This window comes from Hyla sarda, chromosome 1, assembly GCF_029499605.1.
Source record: "Hyla sarda isolate aHylSar1 chromosome 1, aHylSar1.hap1, whole genome shotgun sequence".
In the NCBI taxonomy this organism is placed as follows: Eukaryota; Metazoa; Chordata; class Amphibia; order Anura; family Hylidae; genus Hyla; species Hyla sarda.
In genome coordinates this window covers 219,706,955-219,734,017 of record NC_079189.1, presented here as the reverse complement: position 1 = coordinate 219,734,017, position 27,063 = coordinate 219,706,955, and the positions used below count along the sequence as shown (strand labels likewise).

General features: G+C 42.3%; 1 protein-coding gene across 5 annotated transcripts in view; it reads right to left on the bottom strand.

Moving 5' to 3' along the window:
* Positions 1 to 27,063, bottom strand: part of GPAT3 (glycerol-3-phosphate acyltransferase 3) — a 125,483-nt gene that overhangs the window by 5,702 nt on the left and 92,718 nt on the right. For all 5 annotated transcript variants that reach the window (XM_056568779.1, XM_056568778.1, XM_056568777.1 and 2 more), the window contains 8 exons: positions 26,848 to 26,922; positions 15,254 to 15,343; positions 13,658 to 13,751; positions 10,170 to 10,285; positions 8,797 to 8,852; positions 7,878 to 7,963; positions 7,446 to 7,574; positions 4,773 to 4,852 (listed from right to left, as the gene is read on the bottom strand). In XM_056568779.1, the coding sequence (XP_056424754.1) occupies positions 4,773 to 4,852; positions 7,446 to 7,574; positions 7,878 to 7,963; positions 8,797 to 8,852; positions 10,170 to 10,285; positions 13,658 to 13,751; positions 15,254 to 15,343; positions 26,848 to 26,922 (726 nt within the window). The remainder of the gene's footprint in view (positions 1 to 4,772; positions 4,853 to 7,445; positions 7,575 to 7,877; positions 7,964 to 8,796; positions 8,853 to 10,169; positions 10,286 to 13,657; positions 13,752 to 15,253; positions 15,344 to 26,847; positions 26,923 to 27,063) is intronic.

The window sequence follows — 27,063 nt, the reverse complement described above, 5'->3', positions numbered from 1 at the left end:
CTCATTTCACCCAGGATGCTATCCTGATACCCTACAGCATCTTCTTGCTCCCTCCATTTCCCCCTTAGGACTATTTTTAGGCCCCCTTCCTGTCCCCTCCGTTTCACTACGCTTTATCTGCTCATTCATTATTCTGCACATCCCTGTGTCTCTCATATGCTGGGCTGGTTCCGGTTCAGACTACTGTGCCTCTCTACCCTTTTCTGGGTTATTGGAAGTAGGATGATCCACGCTAATAAGTTGTCTGTCTTTCCTAATTTGTTGCTTGTGATGATTTGTTCTGTCCTTGTCTTGTTTGTTTTATTTCTTTGTCTTTACAGGTATACCAGCTGTTTATTGTACTCCGGATATGCTTTCTCAGTAACCCTGGCTGACCCCTGCAGGATTGTACGACGAGCTTTAGTATGCGAGTTTCTCTGCATTTTTAGGTCTCATTATGATGAGTAAGGTACTGTCTCACAATGTGCAGGGTTTTAATTCCCCTCACAAGAGAGGGAAAGCTTTTAGGGACTATAAACGTTTGAAGTTGGATGCTATTTGTTTACAGCATTTTACCACTGAATCAAAACCTCAATTCTTCCACAAGCTGTTTTTATAAGTCTACTTCTGCAACTAAATGTAGGGGAAACTCAAGTAATTCTTTTCCTTTTTAGGTACAGTAGGTTCATGTGGACCCAGAGGGCAGATATCTTATTTTACTGGGTTCACTGTATGATAAAACTCTGTCTTATTTACTCCCATGCACGCACGGACTTTCCTATTCCTTTCTTCCAGAATCTTTGTGACATTGTTGCGTCTCTGACCTATGACACTCTGATTTGGGCTGGAGATTTCAATATGATCGCTCAAATAATGCCCCGTTTCGCAGGTCAGGGACCCAGCAAAGGCTTTTAACCTGTCTCTTCACAGAGTGCTCCCTGGTAGATGTGTGGCGCGAATACAATGGTAGTGCTCGTGGTTATTCTTATTACTCACTGGCCCAACGCCATTACTCTAGAATTGATTGGATTCTCATAAATACCCGCATCTTGCCACAACTGCTTTATGCTCGTCACCTTCCCTCAGCCTGGTCCGATCACGACATGGTCTTAGTGGCCATTAATTTAACGTGTCCCCTCTCTTATTCTTTCAAGTGGCGTCTTAATGAGTCGCTCATGATGATGCATAGAGTGAAGCAGAAACTTGAGGAAGACCTCAGTTCCTATTTCACGCTTAATGCACAACCTGAGTCGGACCCCAAGTGGGTATGGTTAGCACACAAATCATTTATTAGGGGCCATATAATTTCTTTAGCCACTGGGATTAAACGTGATTGGACAGAGACTCAGCAGGATTTAGAGGCTAAGCTTCATTGGTTAACATTTGCTCACCAGCAGGACCCGCCACCCTTTATTTATAGACATTTCCAGGACACCAGGGTCCAGCTGAATGCGCTCCAATCGACTGTAGTTGAGAAGGCTCTGAAATGGACCAAAGCTACCTATTATAAGTTTGCCAATAAACCTGATCGTCTCTTGGCCTCAATGTTAAAGAAGACGACGTCTGCCAATAGGGTACATAGTCTTCAGCTGCGCCCCGGTGTTCGCTTATCTAATCCTGACAGGATATATTCTGCTTTCCACGCATATTACACAAATCTGTATACTGAACCCTCCCGTCCCCCCTCCTTTCCTGACTCTCTTGCTCGCTACCTATCTTCTATCTCTCTCCTCTGACGCTAGAGGTATTGAATGCTCCCATATCCCCATAGGATGTGGCTGTAGCTCTGTCCAGGCTCAAGTTCGGTAAATCTTCTGGCCCAGATGGCCTCACGGCGATATATTACAAGAAGTTTGCCCCCCAACTTGTTCCTCACCTTGTTGCCCTTTTCAACTCCCTCATGTTCACTAACCCTCTCCCTATGGAATTCTTAGATGCCTTGCTTACCATTTTACCCAAACCCAATAAGGAACATCTCCACACAGCTAGTTACCGCCCCATCTCGCTCTAAAATATAGACTTGAAACTGTTAACTTCAATTTTGGCCACTTGCTTTAACAGATACCTGCCAACCTTGATTAACTTGGACCAGGTAGGCTTTGTGCCGAGCCGACAGGCTCCAGATAATATCAGGAAGGTCCTAAACCTAATTCATTGGGCTAACTCCAATATTACCCCTTTATCTGTACTATCATTAGATATAGAGAAAGCGTTTGACTGTGTATCATGGCAGTATCTGTTTGCAGTGCTCACAAAATTTGGGTTTTCAGGTCCTTTTGTTCAAATCTTATGCTATATTTACTCCTCCGCAACGGCTTTCCTAAAATTATCAGTCCCTAATTTCCTGAAATATTATTATGCTGCACGTTTAGCCCAACTAGCCCAAATTAATATCCCCTCGGGTGCGCCTAAATGGGTGTCCTTAGAAAATTCCATGCTATTCCCATATTCCTTTGCAGCCTTCATGTGGTCCTCTTGTCCTATTTTCACATTGTTACCCTCCTTGGCCCTTGTGGCCCTTTATTCTGTCTCTCTGGCGGGAGGTACGTTTTTAGTTTGCTCTACTGTCTCCTGTTTCCCCTTTACTGCCTCTCCTATCTACTCCTCTTTTTCCTCCTGGTTTAGCTCCAATTAACTTTTCATGGTGGAGCACTGCCAAACTCACCAAACTATGATTTTTTAATAAGAGGACTACCCCCCCCCCCCCCCCCCCCCCCACATTTGAATCCTTTAGATTAGCCCAGTCTGTCCCTTGTAGCGAGCTGTTCAGGGCACGTCAGATCTTTTCCTTTCTCCGATCCCAAACTCTCCACCCCACTTTCCTTGAGGCTAGTTCTCTTTATACTCCCCATCTTCCAGGCTTACTGTCCTTACTGTACTCATCTCCATGCTCCACCTGTGGATATGAAATTGATATGTATGTTAGCCTGGGAGAGCAATCTACACACTACTATGTCGCTTTCTCAGTGGCATGATGGCTGTGCAGCTCTGGGTCGTGGTAGTTGGCAGGTGTCCTTGATTGAGACAGCCCTCAAAGTTCTTCACAGGACCTATCTAGTCCCTGTTAGATTACACAATATCTATCCTATGGTTTCACCATTGTGTTTTCGAGCTTGTGGCAGGTTGGGAACTATTTATCATGTGTTGTGGTCCTGTCTGATAGTATCAACTTTCCGGAGACAGGTTTTAGACCTTCTTGACTCCATTTTACCCAACCGTGTACCGAGGACGCCTGCCTTCTGCCTCCTAGGCTGTATCTTAAGCGATATAAGATATTTCGCCTTGCTCAATATGTACTTCTAGCTGCTAGAATACACATCACATCTCAATGGAAACAAACAGTATTGAGACTAGGAGAGGTCATCACTAGAATTAACCTCATTTTACTCTGAGAAATTGTCAGCTATTAGAGAGGACATGGTAGAGGGTTTTCATGCTCTGTGGGAACCTTGGCTTTTGTCCCCTCATTGCCCTGATATGGCACATTGCTTGTCTCTTTACTAAGAGATACTCCTGCTTTGTTCCTGCGGGGGTCAGCCACTGGGTGCAGCCAACTGTATATATCATGCATATTTGCACTATGTGTTCTATTGTCACTAATGTCCTTTGCTGCTTTATAAAAGAGTTTTTATGTACCCCTTTATTGTATATGTGTACCATTGTACAATGTTTCCAGTTTATTCGGTCTTCGGACTGGTTTTGTTTATTGTTTGGAAGCTATATTTCTTATGTCTGCATATTTTAATAAAAGCTTCATGGTTTGATCACTAGAAAAAAGAATCAATTCCCATGAAAGCCTACGTTAAAAGATCTCAATCCTGAAATTAATCTATCCTCTTGGTTTGTTTTGTGCTTTGTTGTCCATGACAAAGTCCCCTAGTCCCCTTTTTTTTATATTTCCAGTTATTTAAATGGGCACTCATTAATTTTTTTTTGCTATTGCACTCCTTATGGTAAATAAAACAAATCTTTCTAATATACTTGGATTAAAAAATTAAAAAAATTTGTTTACTATGTTTTATTTGTGTTTAAAGAAAGCTGCCACTGGGTGTCTCCCTACTTGTCCAGGGCACATTTCCCGCCCATCTCATGCACAGACTTTGGACTCCTGCTGGCCTGGCAGAAGTCCAAACACAGGAAATGCAGTCTGGAGTGCTGAGGGGGGTTTGTGTCCAACCTTATCCAATCATAGCTCCTCTCACACTTAACTGCCATATGCAGTTGGTTGCAGAGTAAGGGAGGAAGTTCTCCCCTGTATGGCTTCAGATGATGTCACACCTGCTGGGTAAGGCCCCTCCCAGTCTGTGAAGTTGAACCAGAGGCTGAGCAGAAAATACAGAGCAATATCAAGGTAGAAAACTAAAAAATAAAGGCAGGGGGTGGTTTATCATGATTGGGCAGTAAACTGGGAGGATTATAACATTTATCAAGTTAATGAGAGGTACTTTTTAAGAGCATATCTTCACCACAATGTTTTCATAGCATTTTTCTTCAATTCTCTTTGCACAGAGAGAGCATTTACAGTGCAGGAGAGCATACCTTGCCTGTATCTCCAGCTTTTTGGGTTGCCAACATTTTATCTCAGATGGGGAGGAGGCAGTGACATGGTTAACAGTGCTGGACCACCCATTCTGGCATCCAGAGGTTTCTGAGCCATGTGGTTATCTATTATGAGGTAAACAGCTAGAAGTTGGGGGAATGCATATTGAGTATGCACTTTCAAAACAAATGGAAAAACCATGTAAATTTGGGACAACCCCTTTAATTTGTAACAACAACAGTGGGATACCTACCAGGGTAATTCAATCAGTCCACCTTGTTTTGCAATGGCAGATTTAACTCTATTGGCAAACTGAACGGCATCCTCATTTTCCTAAAAAAAAAAAGCATCAACAGCATAACTTAATATGAAGGTCACTATTAGTTTGACTTGTTTACCATAAAATACCATAACTTCGACTTATGTTATTTGACCAAAATACTATGTATGAACCCTGCCTAATTCTGCATAGAGGTATTTTGTGAGGAAATACTCCAATTGTACTGTATATACTAGAGTTTAAGCCGACCCGAATGTATGCCGAGGCCCCTAATTTTACCCCAAAAACCCAGGAAAAGTTATTGACTCGATTATAAGCCTAGGGTGGGAAATACATCATCCCCCCCCCCCATGAAATCATCCAGACCCCCGTCATCATCCAGACCCCCGTCATCACCGCCTGTCAATCCCTTCATCAGTGGTCTTCAACCTGCAGACCTCCAGATGTTGCAAAACTACAACTCCCAGCATGCCCGGACAGCCGATGGCTGTTGTAGTTTTCAAACCTCTGGAGGTCCGCAGGTTGAAGACCACTGCGGCCTTAGTGATCATTTCCCCCCCCCCCCCCCCCCCCGCCGTTCATCATCACCGCCTATCAATACCTTCATCAGTGGTCTTCAACCTCCGGACCTCCAGATGTTGCAAAACTACAACTCCCAGCATGCCCAGACAGCCATCGGCTGTCCGGGCATGCTGGGTGTTGTAGTTTTGAAACCTCTGGAGGTCCGCAGGTTGAAAACCACTGCGGCCTTCGTCATCATGCAGCCCCCACCCCCTTTTGTTTTGTACTCCCCTCGGCGAGAAGTTAGGGTGAGCTGGTCCGGGCCATCTACGCTGCAGGGACCGTCTGGTGGGGATGGGTAGTCATTGCGGGCTGTCCATTTTCACCGGGGGGCCTCTTCTCCGCACCTCCGGCCCGGACTAATGACGTTGCCTTGACGACAACGCACAGGAAAGTTGTGCATGAACGTCCCTGTGCGTTGTCGTCAAGGCAACATCACTACTCCGGGGCCGGGCCCGAAGCGCGGAGAAGAGGCCCCCCCGGTGAAAATGGACAGCCCGCAACAACTAACCATCCCCACCGGACGGTCCCTGCAGCAAAGGTGGCCCGGACCAGCTCACTCTAACTTCACGCCGAGGGGAGGGGAGTACAAAACAAAAGGGGGGGGCTGGATGATGACTAAGGCCGCAGTGGTCTTCAATCTGCTGGGAGTTGTGGTTTTGCAACATCTGGAGGTCCGCAGGTTGACAGGCAGAGAGTTCACTCGATTATAAGTTGAGGGAGGCGTTTTCAGCGCGAAAAATAGTGCTGAAAAACTCGGCTTATACTCGAGTATATACGGTACATACATCCCACAGCATGCTCAGTGTCCTTAAATTACTCTCCTATTGCTTTCTCACCTGATAGCCTAGCTAACATCTCGTCCATATTGACTGTATACTAAAGAGCTGCGTGCCTTATTTTGAATTTTTAAGGACCCGGACAATTTTTGTTTTTTGCACTTTAGTTTTTTCCTCCTCCCCTTCTATAAATCATAACGCTTTCAATTTTGCATTTACAGACCCATATAAAGAGCTTGTTTTTTGAGTCACCAATTTTACTTTATAATGACATCAGTTATTTTATACCAACATATGAAGAAAAAGCAAAAAAAATAAAATAAAAAATTACTTGTGAGGTAAAAAAAAAAAAATGCCACTTTGTAGCTTTTGGGGGTGTCAGTTTTTACGCAGTGCACTTTTCAGTAAAAATTACACCTTATCTGTAGGTCCATATGGTTACAAGGAAACCCAATTTATGTAGGTATTTTATTACTATAAAAAAAATTATAACTACATGCATCAAAATACATTTTTCCACATACGGGACTATATGAGGGCTAATTATTTGCGCTGTGATCTGTATTTTTTTATCCGTACAATTTTTATTTTGATGGGACTTTTTGATCGCTTTTTATAAATTACATTTTTATGGTATATGAAGTTACCAAAAATTGTACGCCATCGACCGTGGGGTTTAACTAACCTTATAATTTAATAGTTCAGACATTTACACACGTGGCAATACCACATATGATTATTTTTATATTAAAACATTTTATTTTTTTTTAAAATGGGAGAAGGGAGGGGATTAAAACTTTTGTTAAGAGGAGGCAATTTACTTTTAATAACAGTTTTTTTTTTTAGTCCCTATAGGGGACTATACTATGCAATCTTTCAATTGCATACACTGTTCAGTGCTGAGCTCTGGCTTAGCATTGAGCAGTGTTACCAGTGCTCTGCTGCTCCAGCCTGCTAAAGCTTCCTGGAGCAGCAGCAGACCGATCGGACGGTGAGGAGGCAGGTAAGGGCCCCGCTGAGCTGCCAGGATCTTTAAGCCTGCATTTTACATGCCGCAATCAACTTTGACAGTGTTATCTAAAGGGTTAATGCCAAGCATCGGCTCAATTGGCGATGCCCGACATTAACCGTGAGTCCTGGCTGCTGATAGCAGTCGGGACCCTAAAGTGTGCTTAGCTTGTGAGCACGCTTCAAACACCGGTAACAGGACCAGGGCCTACAGGTAAGTCCTCGGTCCTTAATGTGAAAGAAGCAAAAGCGACAAAAGATTACAGCAATTAGCAAACAAAACTACAGTATACTATACCTGTCTAGTCATTGGAGGTAGGTACCAGACATTGCATTTGATGGCCCAGCTTGTCATCATTCTTAACAGGTATTTTACCATTGTGAATTTACTGCTGTTCCAAAAAGCATCACCAAAGCGAGGATCATACTGTAAAACAAAATGGTTTTCAAAACCATAAGTGCAGTCATATTGGCTATAAATACTGAATAAAATACTACATATGAACAATGTTGTTACTGCCATGGGTGTGGTGAGCCTCTGTGCGCAAAACAAAGTTTGGCCTTTTGTAAGTTTTCCCCATTTTTTTCTACTTATTATTCTATTGTTCATTTTGGACTAAATAAAGTTTGGACTTTTAAACCCATTAAGACTGTGAAATGTCAATCATCGACAGGGAAAACATTCCCTTTAACAAAAGGGCATGCCACTTGGAAGTGTGTACACACTTACCTTTATTGCAACAGGATATATGGTTCCACCAATTTCAAAACTTCCTTTTTTGAACATCATAACGGATGTATTATTAATACAGGTACCTGCAATAGCAAACAGTGACCTTTTAAGAACTGAGCTTCAAAAATTCTTAGAATTGATAGCAAGAGCCGACAGGACCCCTTTTACATATCATAATAGTGTTGCCTCCATCCAGTGCCACAGTCTGATAGGCCCTTTGCTTTTTTAAAGACCTTTACACCTTCTGGTATAAACTGCTACCATGCTGTGGTCATAGCACAAACTTGAAAACACTTCAGTAGACAAACACCTAGACACAAAATATATTTGTAAAATGTATAACCAAATATATTCAATTGCTAACATCAGCCAATATCAAACTTTGCTTCTTATCCATTCAACAGATGCATTTACGCACTTAAATCCTCTAAAAAGACCTAATTGAGTCACACTACCCATAGAATACCATAACCTTAACAAGCTTACAGGGAAACTCTGAGAAAATAACTAGTACCATTTGTTAAACAGATACAAAATGGCCATAGGGTACTAGACAGTACAGCAAAAGATGCCAAATGATACCAAATTCCCTGACATCACTTACTGTTCTGCAGCTATTGGCTGAAGCTCTACACTACTTAAACACTACCTGCTGTGCATGCCCCTTGCTGATACAGCTTTATTTCAGCTACTTCCCTCTGCAGTCTAGTTTAAATGTAGGAGGAAGCAGCTAGAATAGAGCAAGGTGCTCACAGTATTACCAGTTTACGAGCAGAGTCCCTGCAGGAAGCATATGAAGCACAGCTTTCACCTATAGCCCCCCAATAACGTGCATTAACTCAAACTATGCTCAGCAAGCCAGCAACTGAGGCAGACTCTTAGATAAATATAGTTGCAACTAAGACATCAAACTTACCTTCTGGGAAAATCAAAATGGGCAATTTTTCCTTATCAAGTACATGTTCTCGCAGCCTGTTTTAAGAATGAGAAGTAAAGTGAACTAAGCAGAGACAGCGACTATACTTATACAATACTGTTGGAGTCAGGAAAAAGTACAATTACATTTTAGACATAAAAGTAGAAAAACAGACAAGGCTGTCCATCCAGATCTTGTACAAAGATCCCTTTGCGGCTCTAAGCATATTTAAAAACAAACTGGTCGACAGTGTACGTTTTTTCATAATGTGCAAGCCCACTTGCCACATCACGGGCACCTGAGTAGAGCTGGTCCCTAACTTAAAATGGCGTAGCTCTACCACTGCCGTGACACCTGTGCCCATATGGGGAACGGCACAGTGGTCAAGCGGCCCCAATGCAGCCCAACCCTACCCCCTGGAAGCGGGCCACCGCACTCCAGACACCGCAAAGCACAATGCCATTTTAAGTTTTTTCTACATTTATGTCAAATTACATTTTAGAATTGGCACCTAAAGTAGAGTATCTCTTGCCTTTCAGGACATAAAACAATGGTAAAAGTATTGCTCCATATATGTTTTTACACTGCTTCAACTGACTTTGGCTTATGCCAGGAGCACTTTGGAGACTTGAGACTAAATTAAATAGGCAGTGTCATTTGCAAAAACTTTTTATAAAATGTAAACAATAACGTATGTATATTTGTAATACACAAAATACAGGAAGTGGTCAGACAAGCAAGACTCACTGTTCACTAAGGACAAGCAGAGCTCTGTGCACTGCAATCACTGCCCTGTAACCTCTTCCTCTCTGCTGCAGTCTGATAGGACAGAAGTGAGAACAGAGAAGTGCTAGTCCTGCATCCTTACTTAGGCTACTTTCCCACTGCCGTTAGCACATGGCAGTGTGAAAGCCGTCCGGGGAGCCAGGGGAATAGCGGGAGAAAAATTACTGCAAGAGCCGTCTTTTTCTCCTGCTATTACCGTCAAAAAATAACTGGTCGCTGCGGCACCCATAAAAGTAAATGGGAGCCGCCGGGACCTGTTGTTGCCCTTTGCTCCCAGTCAAGAGAACGGCTGACAAAAAAAAGTGACAAAAAAATATAAAAATAAATATAGACTTTCACACTGCTGTTGCCCACCCATCGAGAAAAGCCGTTAAAGGGGCCTTACTGGACTTTGCCCCAACCCATGCTTCAGCTGGGACAAAGATGCTGCTGCAGCCGGACAGGATTAAGTTGAGAAAAAAAATCTAGAGCTGGACAAACTTTATCTTTAATCTTAAAATGATTAAAAAGTATTTTCACTAACTTATTTGTATTGCCATGTTTTGGCTTGTAAATCAAACAGATCTTGAAAAAGAAAAACAATATACCTTTTTGTCACAAGGTGGCGATCACGCATCTCAGAACGCTCAAACCACACATGTGGACATGCCCTTGCTATCGCTCTTTGGATAAGTCCCAGAAGGCCTCCATGAACCTGTCCAACCTGAATGAGCACATGCAATAGGGAAATAGGTATTCAAATACATCTGCAAACAATGTGTAGAAAAACAAAATGTCTACTGTATGGAAATTTACACATATCTACTGTAGCAATGTTAGTCATACTGACACACATTGGGAGAATTTTTTTTTTTTTTTTTTTGTCTGTATCCACATTATAGTTTCCTTCTGAAATGGTTAGGATACCTAACATCCATCCATCCATCATATTATATGCAATGCCTAGTGCAAGGCCTGAGGGTGCCATGTATGAAACAGGGATTCTCTCTTCGAGACCCTTCGGACTCCCATGTCAAATATCACTCCCATCAGGCCCTGTACTAGTCGTAACAGTTTATATTAACAGATGTTAATTATTCAAAATGAAACTTATTAATAAACCTCTGATCTGTTAGAGGTTTAGATTAAAGGGTGTCTGTGCGCTGAAACTTGCATCAATTACTAGATGTTTTGTTAACTGTACTGTACCCTATTGGTAAGTTAACTGTACTGTACCCTATTGTTAAGACTTGAGACAAAAGGGGCACACCAAGCACACCATTTATACACCTAACATGTAATTTGGGACTGTTTGCAAGTATACCTTTGTTCTATCAAATAGTGCCTGTCCTTAAGCCTGGACACCAGTGGCATAAACAAACAAACATTCTTTGTGAGTTAGGATTATGAAATGTCAAAAATTTACTTTTAGGGCTCGTTCACACGAGCAGATTGGTTTTAATATTCACTTTGGATCTCCCGCTGCGAATTTCAAAAGGGGCGGAATCTCAGTTGTTCAAAATCTGCCACACACCCCAATTGAAGTCAATAGGGTCTGCGAGAGATTTTCAACAGCGGAGATTCCACCATCAAATGTCTGCTGCAGGTAGGGCACAGAGGCCCGGCCCCTTTTCAAACTCGCAGCGGGGGATCTGCTGAGACTTTGAAAACAAATCCACTTGTGAACAAGCCCTGAGGGTCTATTCACATGTACAGAATCCTGCACAGATTTGATGCACAGGATTTTAAGCGGTGTTCAGTGATTTTGTTTATATTGAAATCTGCAGCAGAAAATCCTGCGCATCAAATCTGCACAGAATACTGTATGTGTGAATACACCATTAAGTGCATTCCCATCTCACCAAAAGGTCTCCCCGACCACCTCCAGCCTCCCAGAGGTGATCTGAAAGCTGAAAATAGCCAAGTAAGCAGTGTTCTATAAACTTGGCTTGGGAGCCCTCTTAGCGGGATGGGAATACATCTTTAATTGACTATCCCATCACAGGAAGAAAGTAAAAAATAAATAAACAAACGTACGTACGTACGTGTGTGGTATTACATCTCCATTCCATTAAAGTGAATGGAGTCAAGTTGGAGTCGGAGGTCTGGTGCGAGTCCTGACCACTGCATGTATGTGTTGCTACACTCTTATTTGTTTACTTTACTTTCTTGGGGACATTGGTTTTATACCATTAATCTCACTGCCTTGCTGCACTATTGCGCTTTATATTCTAAGTCATACTTTGCTGGTCCTTGTGTCGCTCTTATCATGGAGCTGTTCAGCCCTTTATAGAGATCTACCTCTTGACACTACAGCACTTTCCACACATTTGACTGTATGTGTGCGTGTTACATTTGTCTTTCTATTTTTACCTATGATCTATTCCTCTCTGTAGCGCTATTTATTTATTTACAGACATACAGTGCACTATTTTGTCAGGACTTTCACCCCAGTATCCTTATGTGTTTATATGTACTTTCTCCTCTATGTGTGTTCCCTTATATGTTTTTTTATAAACCTTGATATACTAAAAGATTTGCTAAATCATTTTCATTACTACCTTGTTTGGAGGTTTGTTTTCGTGCGGTTGCATGCATATAGGTATATATATGAATGGAGTCAAGATTGAGACCACAGAAAACCTGAGAACAGGTATGTTGCTGTGGTGTATTTGGAAGAAATTGGGTCTGTTTTTTTAAAACCCTTTAAGTAAATGAAAAAAATTATTATACACAATAGCGGTGTGAGGTGCAGACTTGCGTCCCGTGCAAGTCTGTGTCCGCTCCTCCCCTCAGCTCTCCGAAGCTAAAACTGGGGGCAGGGGAAAGAGAAGGCAGAGCAGGAGGAGAGAGGACATACATGCCTCCCTCATCTCCCCTCCCACAGCTCTGCCTGCTTGCAAGAGATACTCTACTAATAAAGATTTGTTAAATAATTTTCATTACTACCTTGTTTGGAGGTTTTTTTCGTGCGGTTGCATGCATATGGGTATATATATATATATATATATATATATATATATATATATATATATATATATATATATATATGAATGGAGTCAGGTTGTAAGACCACAGACAAGCTGAGAACAGGTGTGTTGCTGTGGTGTCTTTGGAAGAAATTAGGTCTGTTTTTTTTTTAAACCCTTTAAGTAAATAAAAAAAATGTATTATACACTATATCGGTGTAAGGTGCAGACTTGCCTCCCGTTCAAGTGTGCCTCCGCTCTTCCCATCAGCTCTCCGAAGCTTTCCAAAGCTAAAGCTGGGGGCAGGGGAGAGAGAAGGCAGAGGAGGAGGAGAGAGGACGTACAGGCCTCCCTCATCTCCCCTCCCTCAGCTCCACCTGCTTGCATGGGCTGGTCTAGTTTTGACAGGGGGAGGATGTACTTTTGCATGGGCTGGACAAGGAGGGGGCTGACAGGGGGAGCACGTAGACTTGCACAGGGCACGGGCTGGTTTATTTATTCACAGGGTGCTGTGTTTAGTGACAGCCTGACGCAGGCTTGAATGTGCTGGACAGGGGGACAAGACTGTGTACTCCCCAGCACAGCACCCTGTGAATAAAGAAACCAGCCCATGCCCTGTGCAAGTCTACGTGCTCCCCCTGTAAGCCCCCTCCCTGTCCAGCCCATGTAAAAGTACATGTTTTCCCCGTCAGCCCTCTCCCTGTCTGCCCCTGCAAGCCTGTGCCGGGCTGTCAAAACGACACCAGCCCGTGCAAGAAGGCGGAGCTGTGGGAGGAGACCTGAGGGAGGCGTGTACGTCCTCTCTCCCCCTGCTCTGCCTTCTCTCTGCCCTCCCCCCAAACTTTAGCTTCGTAAAGCTTCGGAGAGCTGAGTGGAGGAGCAAACGCAGACTTGCACGGGAAGCAAGTCTGCACCTCACAGCAGTCCACAGAAATACAGTTCCTGTTGAAGGAACCTCATGGCTACTTCTCAAACAGATACATGCATAGTAAACACAAAGAAGGCAGGAATGGGAAAGAATGGCAAAAACATCCAAAATCCCCCCCTTAAGTGAAGTATGGATACAAGGATGAAAGGTTGAATAAAGCCTTGGGAGTAAAATGCTGTTCAGCAATGTGTGAACTTACCATAGCATAGCAGCCATCATTAGCTAAAATAATTATATCAATTGGAGAGGTGTGATTGGCCACACAAATTCCTCCCTTTTTAGGTCGGTTTTCTCTGTGAAAATAAGTGACCAATTGTTAAAACTTTGTTAAATAAAAACTGTGCACTTCTCTAAGAATTACAATAAATACAATTTTACATGAATGACTGTTTCACATAGCTTTACAATGAATTGGCTCGTCAGGGATTTGGGCAACCATAGATATCCTTCAGTACTGTTGCATCTTTTCACTTCTCACCCATGGCACTGAACTATATGTGTAGGAACCATACTACCATTGAATGGTTGAATGGCGCATATTCACTAAGGAAATTTAGGAAGAAAAATCCTTGCTAAATTTCCTCAGCATAAACGAACCCTAACAGTGGGGAGAAGAGAATGGATATGGGGAGAGCTTTTAACAGCATTCTCTTCTGCTGTAGCCCCCTAAACAACTTATACCCCCAACACCAGGGAGAAATCCAGCAGAGAAAGTGAGTAAATGTGACACGGTGGCCCAGATTTCTCAAAGAATGTCTACGGTAGAGCTATTTTCCCACGTTTATTTGGGTGGTGGGTTTGACTAGCGTGCATCTTATTTATCAAAGGTGCAGCAGGATGATGAATTTTGTGCAGCTCTGCTGTGGTGGGAAAAGCTCTACCACAAACTTTTTCTAGACTCTTGTGATGGAGGGAAGTAGACACTTTCCCGGTCCTGAATTTGGCAGATTAGGTGTTTTTACTTACTTTCACAGAGCTGCCGTGACATTTTTACTTGCATTTTAGATGCTACAATCAAATTTGATTGAGGCGTCTAAGGGGTTAAAGCTGGGCATCACCGTGATCAGTGATGTCTGGCATTAGAGATGGGTCCTGGTGGCAGATAGCCGCAAGGACCATCCAGCTCCTGAGCGCGTGTCATAGAAGGGGTGTGGGACGCTGTCTTCCACAAGAGGTTTAAGGTTGAATTGTGGAAGATAGAAGCGATTCTCACACCTACTGATAGGTGGTGTAGCTTTGCGCCTTAAAAAGGACCTTTGCGCACAAAATAGCGACTTTTGACAAAAGTCGGAAATTATAAATACGTGACCACTGCATGGTCAAAAAGAAAAAGTTCTACAGGTAGGCAAAAAGAGTGAAACTGTCTATATCAAAAGATACATAAAAGTCGATAAATATGCTGCTTGTGCCTGGACTGCGCCAAAACGGACAAAAAAAATGCTCTAAAAGCAATGATGAATCTCCCCCTGTGTGTTTTTTCTTCCTATGCATATATATTTACTGTGCAAACCTGGTCGTGAACCCCCCTTTACAAAACCCTGTAAACACCCCTGCCCGCAATTTACACAATAAAAGCACAGAGTTTCTGATTTCTAGGAATGCCTATCTGGGTTTTTGTAGTATTCTTGTTTCATTCAGTTGAAAAGGAAAACCAGCTTTTTAAAAGAATACTTATTCAACAGAATAGCAGCTAGAAAAATTTTACCAGACTAGAAATTGTAGTTCTGTATTGTATCCTTAGTTTTAATGGAAACAGAAGTTCTTGCATTTTGGAAATTCAATGCTTTAGACTCACTTATTATGGTACTGAATGGCACTGGAGAGTGCTCGGGCACAAATCCGACAGCAGACCAGGTGGACATTTTCGCTGAGCCAGTTTTTTAATCTGTAACAAAGTTGCAATAAATGTAAGCAATACATTGTGCTAGGTTTAAGGGGGGGAAAAAAATGTTAGAAGTTTATTTTCTCCAGTACATGGCATTCCAATAAAGTGCTACATATCAGTCACTTCTGAAGCAAACAAAACAATGTTCCTTCCCCCATTAGTGGCAGCCACATTCTCCCCAGCCACTGTAGCCGATTGGGCCTGTGGCGTCACATCACTGAATCTGAAAGTGCCACACAGCAGGGACCAGGGCTCAGTAATACTGGTTGAAGTGAGGAAGGTAAGTCTTTACTTATTTGGATGCTGCCAGTCTTTCATTTTTATAGGTCAAGTACAGTTGGGGCAGAACGAGCACTTAGAAGTGCTGTGCAATAGGCAGAAACCTCCTTTTCTGCTGCTCATTAGTCAGCTTTGCTGTATAGATTGTACTAGAAGAGTAAAGTCATCTAATGCATTTCTGAAGGCCTAGATAAGGCAAAACAGCAACATAATACCTACATCTGCACTGTCATACTACCTAGAAACTGTAATAGTCCAACTTTGGGTATGTGTACTCACAGGGGCATTTAGCAGTTTTCCTGGGGACAGGCAAAAAAAAAAAATCATTAATGTGGCCAAAGCCACTGGTCACTTTGACTGGTGCCAATACTATGCACCCCAGACGCTTCACCCGTGAGGCGAACAAAAAACAGGTTAAAAGAGCCTCAAAAAGAGTCAAACCAAACGCTTCTCATAAATCCCCCAGGGAATATTCTACCATAAATTCGGAGGACTCTGACCAAGAGATGGATCTTTACCAGAACACTTCTGATTAAGGTGATACGGACATTCCTGATACTGTTAAATCTTCAGAGGTCATTTGGATGGCAGTGGGGTCCCTTATTTCACATATCAAACATCCTAGGTCAGTTGAATGGATCCCTCAAACTCAAGTGCTTAATTATGCTATTTTATGGATTCGTAGATCCATGGATAAAGCAGCGCGAAATAAATTACGGGCAGAATGCCCAAGGCCATCTTTACCCCTTAACGCTGCTATGACACCTGATAGAGATCCAATCCTTGTCAGATACCTTCTTAAAACGGGGAAAACCCCTAAAAGAGGTTTGAATAGATCCTTTCGTCTATGTCAAGATACATTTCTTGACATTTTGGGCCAGATTACAAAAGTTTTGGATCTAGCAGAAGTATCCACCTTTACTGGCACTCCAGTGGACGTTGAGATACTCAAAGGATGGGCTCAGCGTGCTATGTGCCTATTCGGCAACGCCAATGCAGCACTTTGTGCAGAGAGGCGTCTCACCATTTTAATGAAAATGGATTCACATTTAACCCAATCTAGCTCTAATGAATCTCCATCACCCACTGATGGCCTTTTGTTTGGAAAGGACTTTATAAAATATATTTCAAAATATGTAGGTCTTTTCTCAACCTTAAACAAGGCCAAAACCTCAATTAAAGTATTTCCTTCCCGAGTGTTTGGCAAGGTCGGGCAAGGAAGGGTCCGCTTTCCCGGCCGCAACAATAATTACAGATTACCTCAACGAGGCCCACCACAACCATCTGACAATTCCTCTACTTTCCCTATCCCATCCACACATCCTACCCTTTTCCCATACAGGGGTAGAACGTGGAGACTGAGAGGACGTCATGGATTTACTAGATCCAGACCATCTACAGGTAAGTTGTCCATTCACACCTTCTCACATACCATTAGGAGGGGAATTCAATATTTTTTCCCAAAATTGGAAAATGCTGACCTCAGATATTTGGATACTGAATACTGTTCTGGGTTTCCAAATAGATTTCATTACAACACCAACTGAACACCATCTCCCTCACCCAATTCAATTTTCTTTCTCAGATCAAAACCTAGAACAAAGAAATCAAGGAATTACGTTCCAAAAACGCATTATTCCTATACCATCTCACGACCAATGCTTTCTAAGCAAATTTATTTCTCGTGAAGAAAAAAGATGGCGGATACCCTCCAGTAATCAATGAGACTGCTAAACAATTTCGTCACCTACCAACACTTCAAGATGGATGGCATCCATCTTTTAAAAGACTTACTCCTACAAGAGGATTGGCTAGTGAAAATAGACTTGAAAGAGGTCTGTCTATCTTTCAGTTCCTATTCACCATTCTTCCCAACCTTATCTTAAGTTTCATTGGCAAAATCAACTTTAGCAGTTCAAAAGCCTTACATTCGGTCTTACTTCACCCCGTGGTGTTTCACGAAGCTTCTGAAACCAGTGGTAGCCGCTTTACACGCCAGAGATGTTCGGTTAATCATTTACTTGGACGACATCTTAATCATGGCGTCTTCCCTTCATCTTATTCATCTCCACACTCCATGGACTCTCACTTCAAGATTTGGGATTTTTAATCAATCAATGAATCAATCAGGAGAAATCTGTCCTATCTACTTCCAAGGAAATGGAATTTCCAGGTTCTCATGGTGAACACCCCCCAAGCCATCTTAAAGGGGTACTCCAGTGGAAAACTGAAAAAAAAATTTCTATCAACTGGTGCCAAAAAGTTAAAACCGATTTGTAAATTTCTTCTATAAAAAAAAAAAATCTTAATCCTTCCGGTACTTATTAGCTGCTGAATATTAGAGGAAATTTTCTTCTTTTTGGAACACAGTGCTCTCTGCTGAATCACGAGCACAGTGCACTCTGCGGACATCTCTGTCCATTTTAAGAACTCTCCAGAGCAGGAGAAAATTCCCATAGCAAACATATGCTGCTCTGGACAGTTCCTAAAATGGACAGAGATGTCAGCAGAGAGCACTGTGTTCCAAAGAGAAAAGAATTTCCTCTGTAGTATTCAGCAGCTAATAAGTACTGGAAGGGTTAAGATTTTTTTAATAGAAGTAATTTACAAAATCTGTTTCAATTTCTGGCACCAGTTGATTTAAAAAAAAAAAGTTTTCCACCGGAGTACCCCTTTAAGTCTTCCTCTCAAAAAACTAAAATTAATACGCAAAGAGATTCATTCAATTCTCAGGAAATAATTGATTTCCTGAGCTCGAATTGTTGGTCTTCTCTCGGCTTTCATGCAAGTCATCTTTCCTGCTCCCCTCCACTACCGGGCCCTTCAACGGCTTAAAATCAAACATTTGAGAGAAGGTTTAACCTATTCCGACGAAATTCGGATTTTGTCAGAGGCCAAAGAGGAACTTCTATGGTGGCTTCATCACATTCAATCCTGTAACGAAAAAACTATTTTCTATTCAAAACCAGACTTCTCAATAGAATCCGATGCAAGTCTTATCGGACGGGGAGCTCGTTGCAGTCACCTTTCTGCAGAAGGAAAATGGTCTCCTTTAGAATCCAATCTACACATAAATTGCCTGGAACTGTTAGCAGGAGTTTTTGCTCTGAAGAGTTTCATGAAACATCATTTTTGATTTTTTGTAACAAAATCAAAAATCTTAGTCAATATTACAAAAGATCTATGGCACACTTGCCTGGAGAAAGACATTGTTCCGAAGGCAGAATATCTTCCGGGCTTTTCCAACAAGGTCACGGATTAGAATTCCCGTTTTCTCACAGATTCCAGCGATTGGAAATTGGATCCTGTTATATTTCAGCGGATAGATTTTCTATGGGGTCCTCTATGTCTAGACTTATTCGCTTCTCAACTGAACAGACAAATCCATTGTTTCTTCAGTTTGCATCCAGATCCGGAATCTTCGGGCCTGGATGCCTTCCGCCAGGCCTGGCCGACGGAAACACTTTATGCCTTTCCTCCATTTTCTCTGATATCCAGAGTTCTGTTACATGGCCTGATGTACAAATCCACCCTAGTTCTCATCACCCCATGGTGGCCAATGCAAGCATGGTTCCCTCAACTTCTAGGGATGTTAATCGACATTCCGAGGGTCCTTCCTTCACACCTTCAAATTCTCCTAGATCCTTCAGGGAATCCTCACCCCCTGATCCAATCGAATCTACTTACTCCGATGGCTTGGAAAATTTCGGGTCATTCTTCTATAGGACTCAGAATTTTCTCACTCAACTAAGTGCATCCTATCAGGGGCCTGGGCTCCAGGTACCAAAATGGCTTATAGATTGGCCTGGGGACTTTGGGTTCATTGGTGCCCACAAAAAGGATTTGGATCACTTCTGTGCCCCTTTAGTTCATGTCCACAATTTTCTTTCTTTCTCATTTGATCATGGCAAAGCATACCATACTATTAATCTTTACCAATAGGCTATCTCCTACCATTTACCCATTGATTCCATCCCTGTGGGGGAAAAAAAAATCCTCTTCTATGTAAACTTTTGGGAGGTATTCGTCTCAAAAGACCTCCTCTCCCCAAATACACATCTACCTGGGATGTTAAAGCCCTTCTAGAGCTTTTCTCCTCTTTGGAGGATAATGATTACCTTTAAAACTTCTCTCCTTTAAACTTACCTCTCTTTTAGGTCTAATTTCTATTGAGAGGGTCTGTGATGTCAAAGCTCTTGATAGCTCTCATCGTCAATACATTCCCAACGGTGTTAAATTCAACATTTTCAGACGTACAAGAACTGATCTATCTTCAATTTTCTATCCTTCTTTTCCACATAAACGACAAGTTGTGTGTGGTACGTATCGTATGAACAGAAAAATTCCTCCCTTCGATCTCGAACTTCTTCTCAACTCCTAATTTCATGCTGCAAACCCCACTTACCAGACTCATCTCCTACTCTTGCCAGATCGATCAAACAATCCATGTCCATGGCTGGCATAGATGTATCCATTTTTAACCCCTTAAGGACCAAGCCATTGTTTGCACATCAGACCACTGTCACTTTAAGCATTAATAACTCTGGGATGCTTTTTACCTTTCATTCTGATTCAGAGAATGTTTTTTCGTCACATATTCTACTTCATGTTAGTGGTAAAATTTCATCGATACTTGCATCATTTCTTGGTGAAAAAAAAATTCGAAAATGTTGCTATTTTTTTTACTTTGAAGCTCTCTGCTTATAAGGAAAATGGATATTCCAAATAAACTATGATTCAAACATAAAGTAGACATATTGTATATGTGAATCAATATATAAAGTTGACATGTTTTTACTTTTGGAAAACATCAGAGTGCTTCAAAGTTCAGCAGCAAATTTCCAATTTTTCACTAAATTTTCAAAATCGAAAATTTTCAGGGACCAGTTCAGTTTTGAAGTGGATTTGAAGGGCCTTCTTATTAGGAATACCCCATAAATGACCTCATTATAAAAACTGCAACCCTCAAAGTATTCAAAATTACATTTAAAAAGTTTGTTAACCCTTTAGGTGTTTCACAGGAATAGCAGCAAATTGAAGGAAATTCAAAATCTTCATTTTTTATACACTGGCATGTTCTTGTAGACCCAGTTTTTGAATTTTTACAAGGGGTAAGAGGAGAGAAATCTTCCTAAAATTTGTAACACAATTTCTCTCGAGTAAGGAAATACCCCATATGTGTATGTCAAGTGTTCTGTGGGTGCACTAGAGAGCTCAGAAGGGAAGGAGCGCAAAAAACATAAACCCTCACATGGCATACAATTTTTGAAACTACACCCCTCAAGGAATGTAACAAGGGGTACAGTGAGCCTTAACACCCCACAGGTGTTTGAAGACTTTTCGTTAAAGTTGGATGTGTAAATTTTATTATACACATATTATAATATATATATATATATATATATATATATATATATATATATATATATATATATATATATATATATAAAAAAATTTCACAAAAATGCTAGTTTTCCCCCAAATTAATTTTTGTTACAAATGTGTAACCCCATCTCTTCTGAGTATGGAAATACACCATGTGTGGATGTCGAGTGCTCTGCTGGTGCACTACAATGCTCAGAAGAGAAGTAGTCCCATTTGGCTTTTGGAAAGCAAATTTTGCTGAAATTGTTTTTAGGGGGCATGTCGCATTTAGGAAGCCCCTATGGTGCCAGAACAGCAAAAAAAAAAACACATGGCATACTATTTTGAAAACTACATCCCTCAAGGAACGCAACAAGGGGTACAGTGAGCCTTAACACCGCACAGGTGTTTGACAAATTTCCGCTAAAGTTGGATTTGAAAATGAAAAATTCGATTTTTTCAATAAAATACTGGTGTTACCCCAAATTTTCGTTTTCACAAGGGTAATAGGAGAAAAAGCCTCCCAAATTTGTAACCCCATTTCTTCTTAGTATGGAAATACCCCATATGTGGATGTAAAGTGCTCTGCGGATGAACTACAATGCTCAGAAGAGAAGGAGCGCCATTGAACTTTTGGAGAGAGAATTTGATTGGAATAGAAGTCGGGGGCCATGTGCATTTACAAAGCCCCCCCGTGGTGCCAGAAGAGTGGACCCCCCACATGTGACCCCATTTTGGAAACTACACCCCTCACAGAATTTAATAAGGGGTGCAGTGAACATTTACACCCCACTGCGTTTGACAGATCTTTGGAACAGTGGGCTGTGCAAATGAAAAATTACATTCTTCATTTTCACGGACCACTGTTCCAAAAATCTGTCAGACACCTGTGGGGTGTAAAGGTTCACTGTAGCCCTTATTAAATTTTGTGAGGGTTGTAGTTTCCAAAATGGAATCACATGTGGGGGGGGGGCACTGTTCTGGCACTATGGGGGCTTTGTAAACACACATGGCCTTCAATTTCGGACACATTCTCTCTCCAAGATCCCAATCTTCTCTTCTGAGCATTGTAGTTCGCCCGCAGAGCACTTTACATCCACATATGGGGTATGTTCTTACTCAGGAAAAAAAAGCCCTCCAAAATTTGTAACCCCATTTCTTCTATTCTTCCTTGTGAAAATGAAAAATTTAGGGTAACACCAGCATTTTTGTGAAAAAAATGTTTTCTTCATTTTCACATCCAACTTTAACGAAAATTTGTCAAACACCTGTGGGGTGTTAAGGCTCACTATACCCCTTGTTACATTCCGTGAGGGGTGTAGTTTCCAAAATGGGGTCACATGTGAGTATTTATTGTTTTGCGATTATGTCAGAACCACTGTAAAATCAGCAACCCCTGTGCAAATCACCAATTTAGACCTCAAATGTACATAGTGCGCTCTCACTCCTGAGCCTTGTTGTGTGCCCGCAGATCACTTTACACCCACATATGGGTTATTTCAGTACTCAGGAGAAATTGTGTTACAAATTTTGGGGGGCTTTTTTTCCTTTTACCGCTTGTGAAAATTAAAAGTATGGGGCAACACCAGCATGTTAGTGTAAAAAATTAAATTTTTTTACACTAACATGCTGGTGTAGACCCGAACTTTACCTTTTCATAAGGGGTAAAAGGAGAAAGAGCACCCCAAAATTTGTAACGCAATTTCTCCCGAGTACAGAAATACCCCATTTGTGGCCCTAAACTATTTCATTGAAATACGACAGTGCTCCAAAGCGAGAGAGCACCATGCGCATATGAGGCCTATTTTGGGGATTTGCATCAGCCACCAAAATACCCTTTATTATGTAGTGTTTTTTTTAGGGTACATTCACACGCTCTGGTTTACAGTGAGTTTCTCGCTGGGAGTTTGAGCTGCGGCGGAAAATTTGCCGCATCTCAAACTTACAGCAGAAAACTCACTGTAAACCCGCCCGTGTGAATGTACCCTGTGCATTCACATTGGGGGTGGGGGCAAACCTTAGCATGCACTGACAGACCATACATGCTAGGAGTTGTAGTTATGCAACAGCTGGAGGCACATTGGTTGCACAACACTGGGAGTTTGTTACTTAACTCAGTGTTTTGCAACCAGTGTCCCTCCAGCTGTTGCATAACTAGAACTCCCAGCCTTTACAGTCTCTCAGTGCATGATGGGAGTGGTATTTTTGACACAGCTGGGAGGCACACTGGTTGCGAAACACTGAGTTAGGACACTAACTCTGTTTCACAACCAATGTGTCTCCAGCTGTTGCAAAACTGCAACACTCAGCATGCATTGACAGTCGAAGGGCATGCTTAGAGTTGTAGTTTTGCAAAAGCTGGAGGCACACTGCTACAACTCCCAGCATGCCCTTTAGTAGTCTGTGCATGCTGGGAGTTGTAGTTTTGCAACAGCTGGATGCACACTTTTCATAGAAAAAATGTGCCTCCAGCTGTTGCATAACTACAATCCCCAGCATACACAGACTACCAAAGGGCTTTCTGGGAGTTGTAGTTGGAACTCCAGCTGTTGCAAAACTACAACTCCCAGCATGCCCTTTGGCTGTGCATGCTGAGAGTTGTTGCTAAGCAACAGCAGGAGGTGAACAGGCCTCACCTCCTGCTGTATCCTGCCGCTGCTGCCACCGCTCCTGCCACCGGGAATGCCGCAGCCGCTCCTGAGGGGACCCCTGCCAGACCAGGGAAAGGTGGGAGACCCCCGCCAGCCCCGATCTCCGCCCCGATCGCCACCCAGCAGGACAGTGATTGATCGATCATTCCGACCGATCAATCACGTGATCGTGAGGTGGCACCTCACCTCCGCTGGGTAAGGGTGAAAAGGGCTGTCTCGGACAGCCCCATTCACCCTTTTTTTCCTGCTCATCAGAGACCCGATTGATCCGGAATCGCCGGTCTGAATTGACCGGTGATTTGCGGTGATCGCCGACATGGGCATTTGCACGGGATGCCTGCTGATAGATATCAGCAGTCATCCCAGTCCGGTCCCCGAAATTCCCACGGGCGTACAGGTACGCCTTGGGTCCTTAAGGGGTTAAGGCTCATTCTACTAGGGGAGCTCTGTCCACTAAATTATTCCAATCCGGTGGCTCTTTATCTGATATCCTTAAAGGGGTAGTCCAGTGGTGGAAAACTTATCCCCTATCCTAAGGATAGGGGATAAGTTTGAGATCGCGGGGGAGTCCGACCGCTGGGGCCCCCTGCGATCTCTCTGTACGGGGGCCAGGCTCTCCCGCCACATAGCGGGTGTCGACCCCGCACGAAGCAGCGGCCGACACGCCCCCTCAATACATCTCAATGGCAGAGCCGGAGATTGCCGAAGGCAGCGCTTCGGCTCTGCCATAGAGTTGTATTGAGGGGGCGTGTCGGCCGCTGCTTCGTGCGGAGGTCGACACGCCCCCTTCCCGCGGGCTGTCGGGGCTCCGTACAGGAGATCGCAGGGGGCCCCAGCGGTCCGACCCCCCGCGATCTGCAACTTATCCCCTATCCTTAGGATAGGGGATAAGTTGTTCACCACTGAGTCACCACTGGACTACTCCTTTAAAGCTGCAAACTGGTCTTCGGAATCAGCATTTAAGAATTTCTATTTCAAACCTGATTCTCATATTTCCATGTTAATTGTTTAACATTTATCTCATTTTTATGTTTTATTTGTATTATATTCATATTTTTATTGTTTCATAATAAGCTTTGAACTTGCAATAATGTGAAGTCTCCGGTCTTATAATAAAATTGGAGATTTTCCTAGTCTTTATGACGGAAAATATGGATTTTATTAACCCCTTAAGGAAGGACCCATTTTTTTACCTCTATGACCAGGTTGCTTTTTTTTTAAACATTTTTTTAAACATTTTAAATGGTAATAACGTTAGAACGCTTTTTCTGAGCGGAGCGATTCTGAGATTGTTTTTTCTTGACATATTGTACTTTATACAGGTGGTGCATTTTTGTTGACACAGGCTGCATTTTTTGTGAAAAACGTAAAAATATTGTGAAAAACTGGAAAATTTCTGGCTTTTTTTTTTTTTTTTTATAAAGTGTACACTGTGCGGTAAAAGTGATGTTATATTTATTCTGTGGGTCAATATGATTGTGGCGATACCCATTTTATATAGCTTTCTATGTTCTTTTTCCTTTTCTGAGCAAAATTCTTTTTCTGCCATTCATTTTCCAACAGCCGTAACTTTTTTTTTTTGTCCAACGCCATTGAGTAATGGCTTATTTTTTGCGGGATGATCCTTTTGATCTTTTTTATTCCACTATTTGTACCAAAATTGGCGAAATTTGCGCTTTTTTTTATTATTTTTTTTTACAGCGTTCACCGTGTGGGATAATTTACATTATAGTTTTATAGTACACGTCATTGCGGACGTGGCAATACCTATTTTGTATATGATTTGTGTTTTTGATGTTTTTTGGTAATAATACAGGGCTTTTATTGGGAAAGGGGCATTTTTTTAATGTATTTTTTTACTATTGAAGAACTTTTATTTTATTTTTTACAGGTTATACTATGCTGCAATACGTTTGTACTGCAGCACAGTATGACCTGATGAGCTGCAGACACTACAGCCTCTGGCTGGATCTCACAGGCTTCCGCAGCAGGCATACAGGAGGTCATGATCTGACCTCCTGCTGCCATAGCAACCAACGGCGACCCGCGATCGTATAGCGGCGCTGCCGTTGGAGAACAGGGGGAGAGAGCTCACCCTGTCAACACCATAGATGCCGTGATCAGGATTGATCACGGCACCTAGGGGGTTAATGCTGCCGGGACCGGCGCGATCGCGGCTCCGGCAGCTGCGGCCCGCGGCAGTGCAGGAGATCGATATGACGTATGCATACGTTCAATTGCGCGAACGTGTCGAATGATTGGACGTATGCATACGTCCTATAGCGGTAAGGGGTTAAAGACAGGAGACTAACATTTTCCCTCCCATATATCCCTTCCCTATCATCTAGTTAAAAAACATTTTTGTTTAATTTCTATTTCAGCATATTGATATCTTCCTGATGACTTCAACTGTTCAAGTATTCATCTTCTGATTCACCTGGTTTTGATGTCTGCAGACACATATTGTTTGATGGATACTTATATCCTACTTCAGTTTATCCAGTTATTGTTCATCGGTCCATGTTTTCAGACGCACTGACTGTTTAAAGTAGGAATTCATCATATAATATTGGACCTACTTTTGTCACCAAAGAAAGAGGGATAACCAATAGCAACATCGCCTTATGTTATCTATAGCCTACTCTGATTGTCCGTTACTATTATCTAGCATGTTAGGCCGTGACATGCAAGTTTTTTTCTCTGTTAATCTGTTAACCATTTGTTTTCTGCTATCTCGTGCGATCGCTGCTATTGGTCCATCAGTACAGATGGACCAATAGCAGGGATCTGGCGGGGGTCTCCTCCTTCCCCTTCTCCACCGTCGCTTCACACTGTGACCGCAGCGTCTATTAGGGCAACAGAGGGAGCTCACTCTGTCACCGATCGGCGCTCTGCAAAGTGAAAACAGCGCGCCGATGGTTGCCATGGCAACCGGAGGACTGACAGCCTCCGTTGTCATGGCAACAGATCAGTCTTTACCTAAGGTAGGGACTGATCTATCCTAGGTCTATGACAGACATAGGCATAATTCAATGTAGTACAGATGTACTCTATTGAATGATGTGTATAATAGTAAAACAAAAAATAAAATGTGAAAAAAGTTAAAAAATATATATAAAAATGTGAAAAAAAATGTAATGTGAAAAAAAAAAATTCTATATAAAACATACACACATAAAACAGTGTTACAGCTTGTGAAGATGTGTTTACCTGCTGTTTGGCAGCTGCCCAACAAGTGTGGCTCCTATCACCAGCCAGCTGATCCCAATGGTAGCTAAGGTAACCCTGAAAAAGTAAAACAGGTGCAGGTTTTTAAATAGAAGATAAAGCATAGCACAAAGACAAAACAAACCTCATGCTTAACAAAGGCTAAAACAATAGCAATGATGAAGAAATGCAGCATCGTTCAGAGAAATTACGAAAACA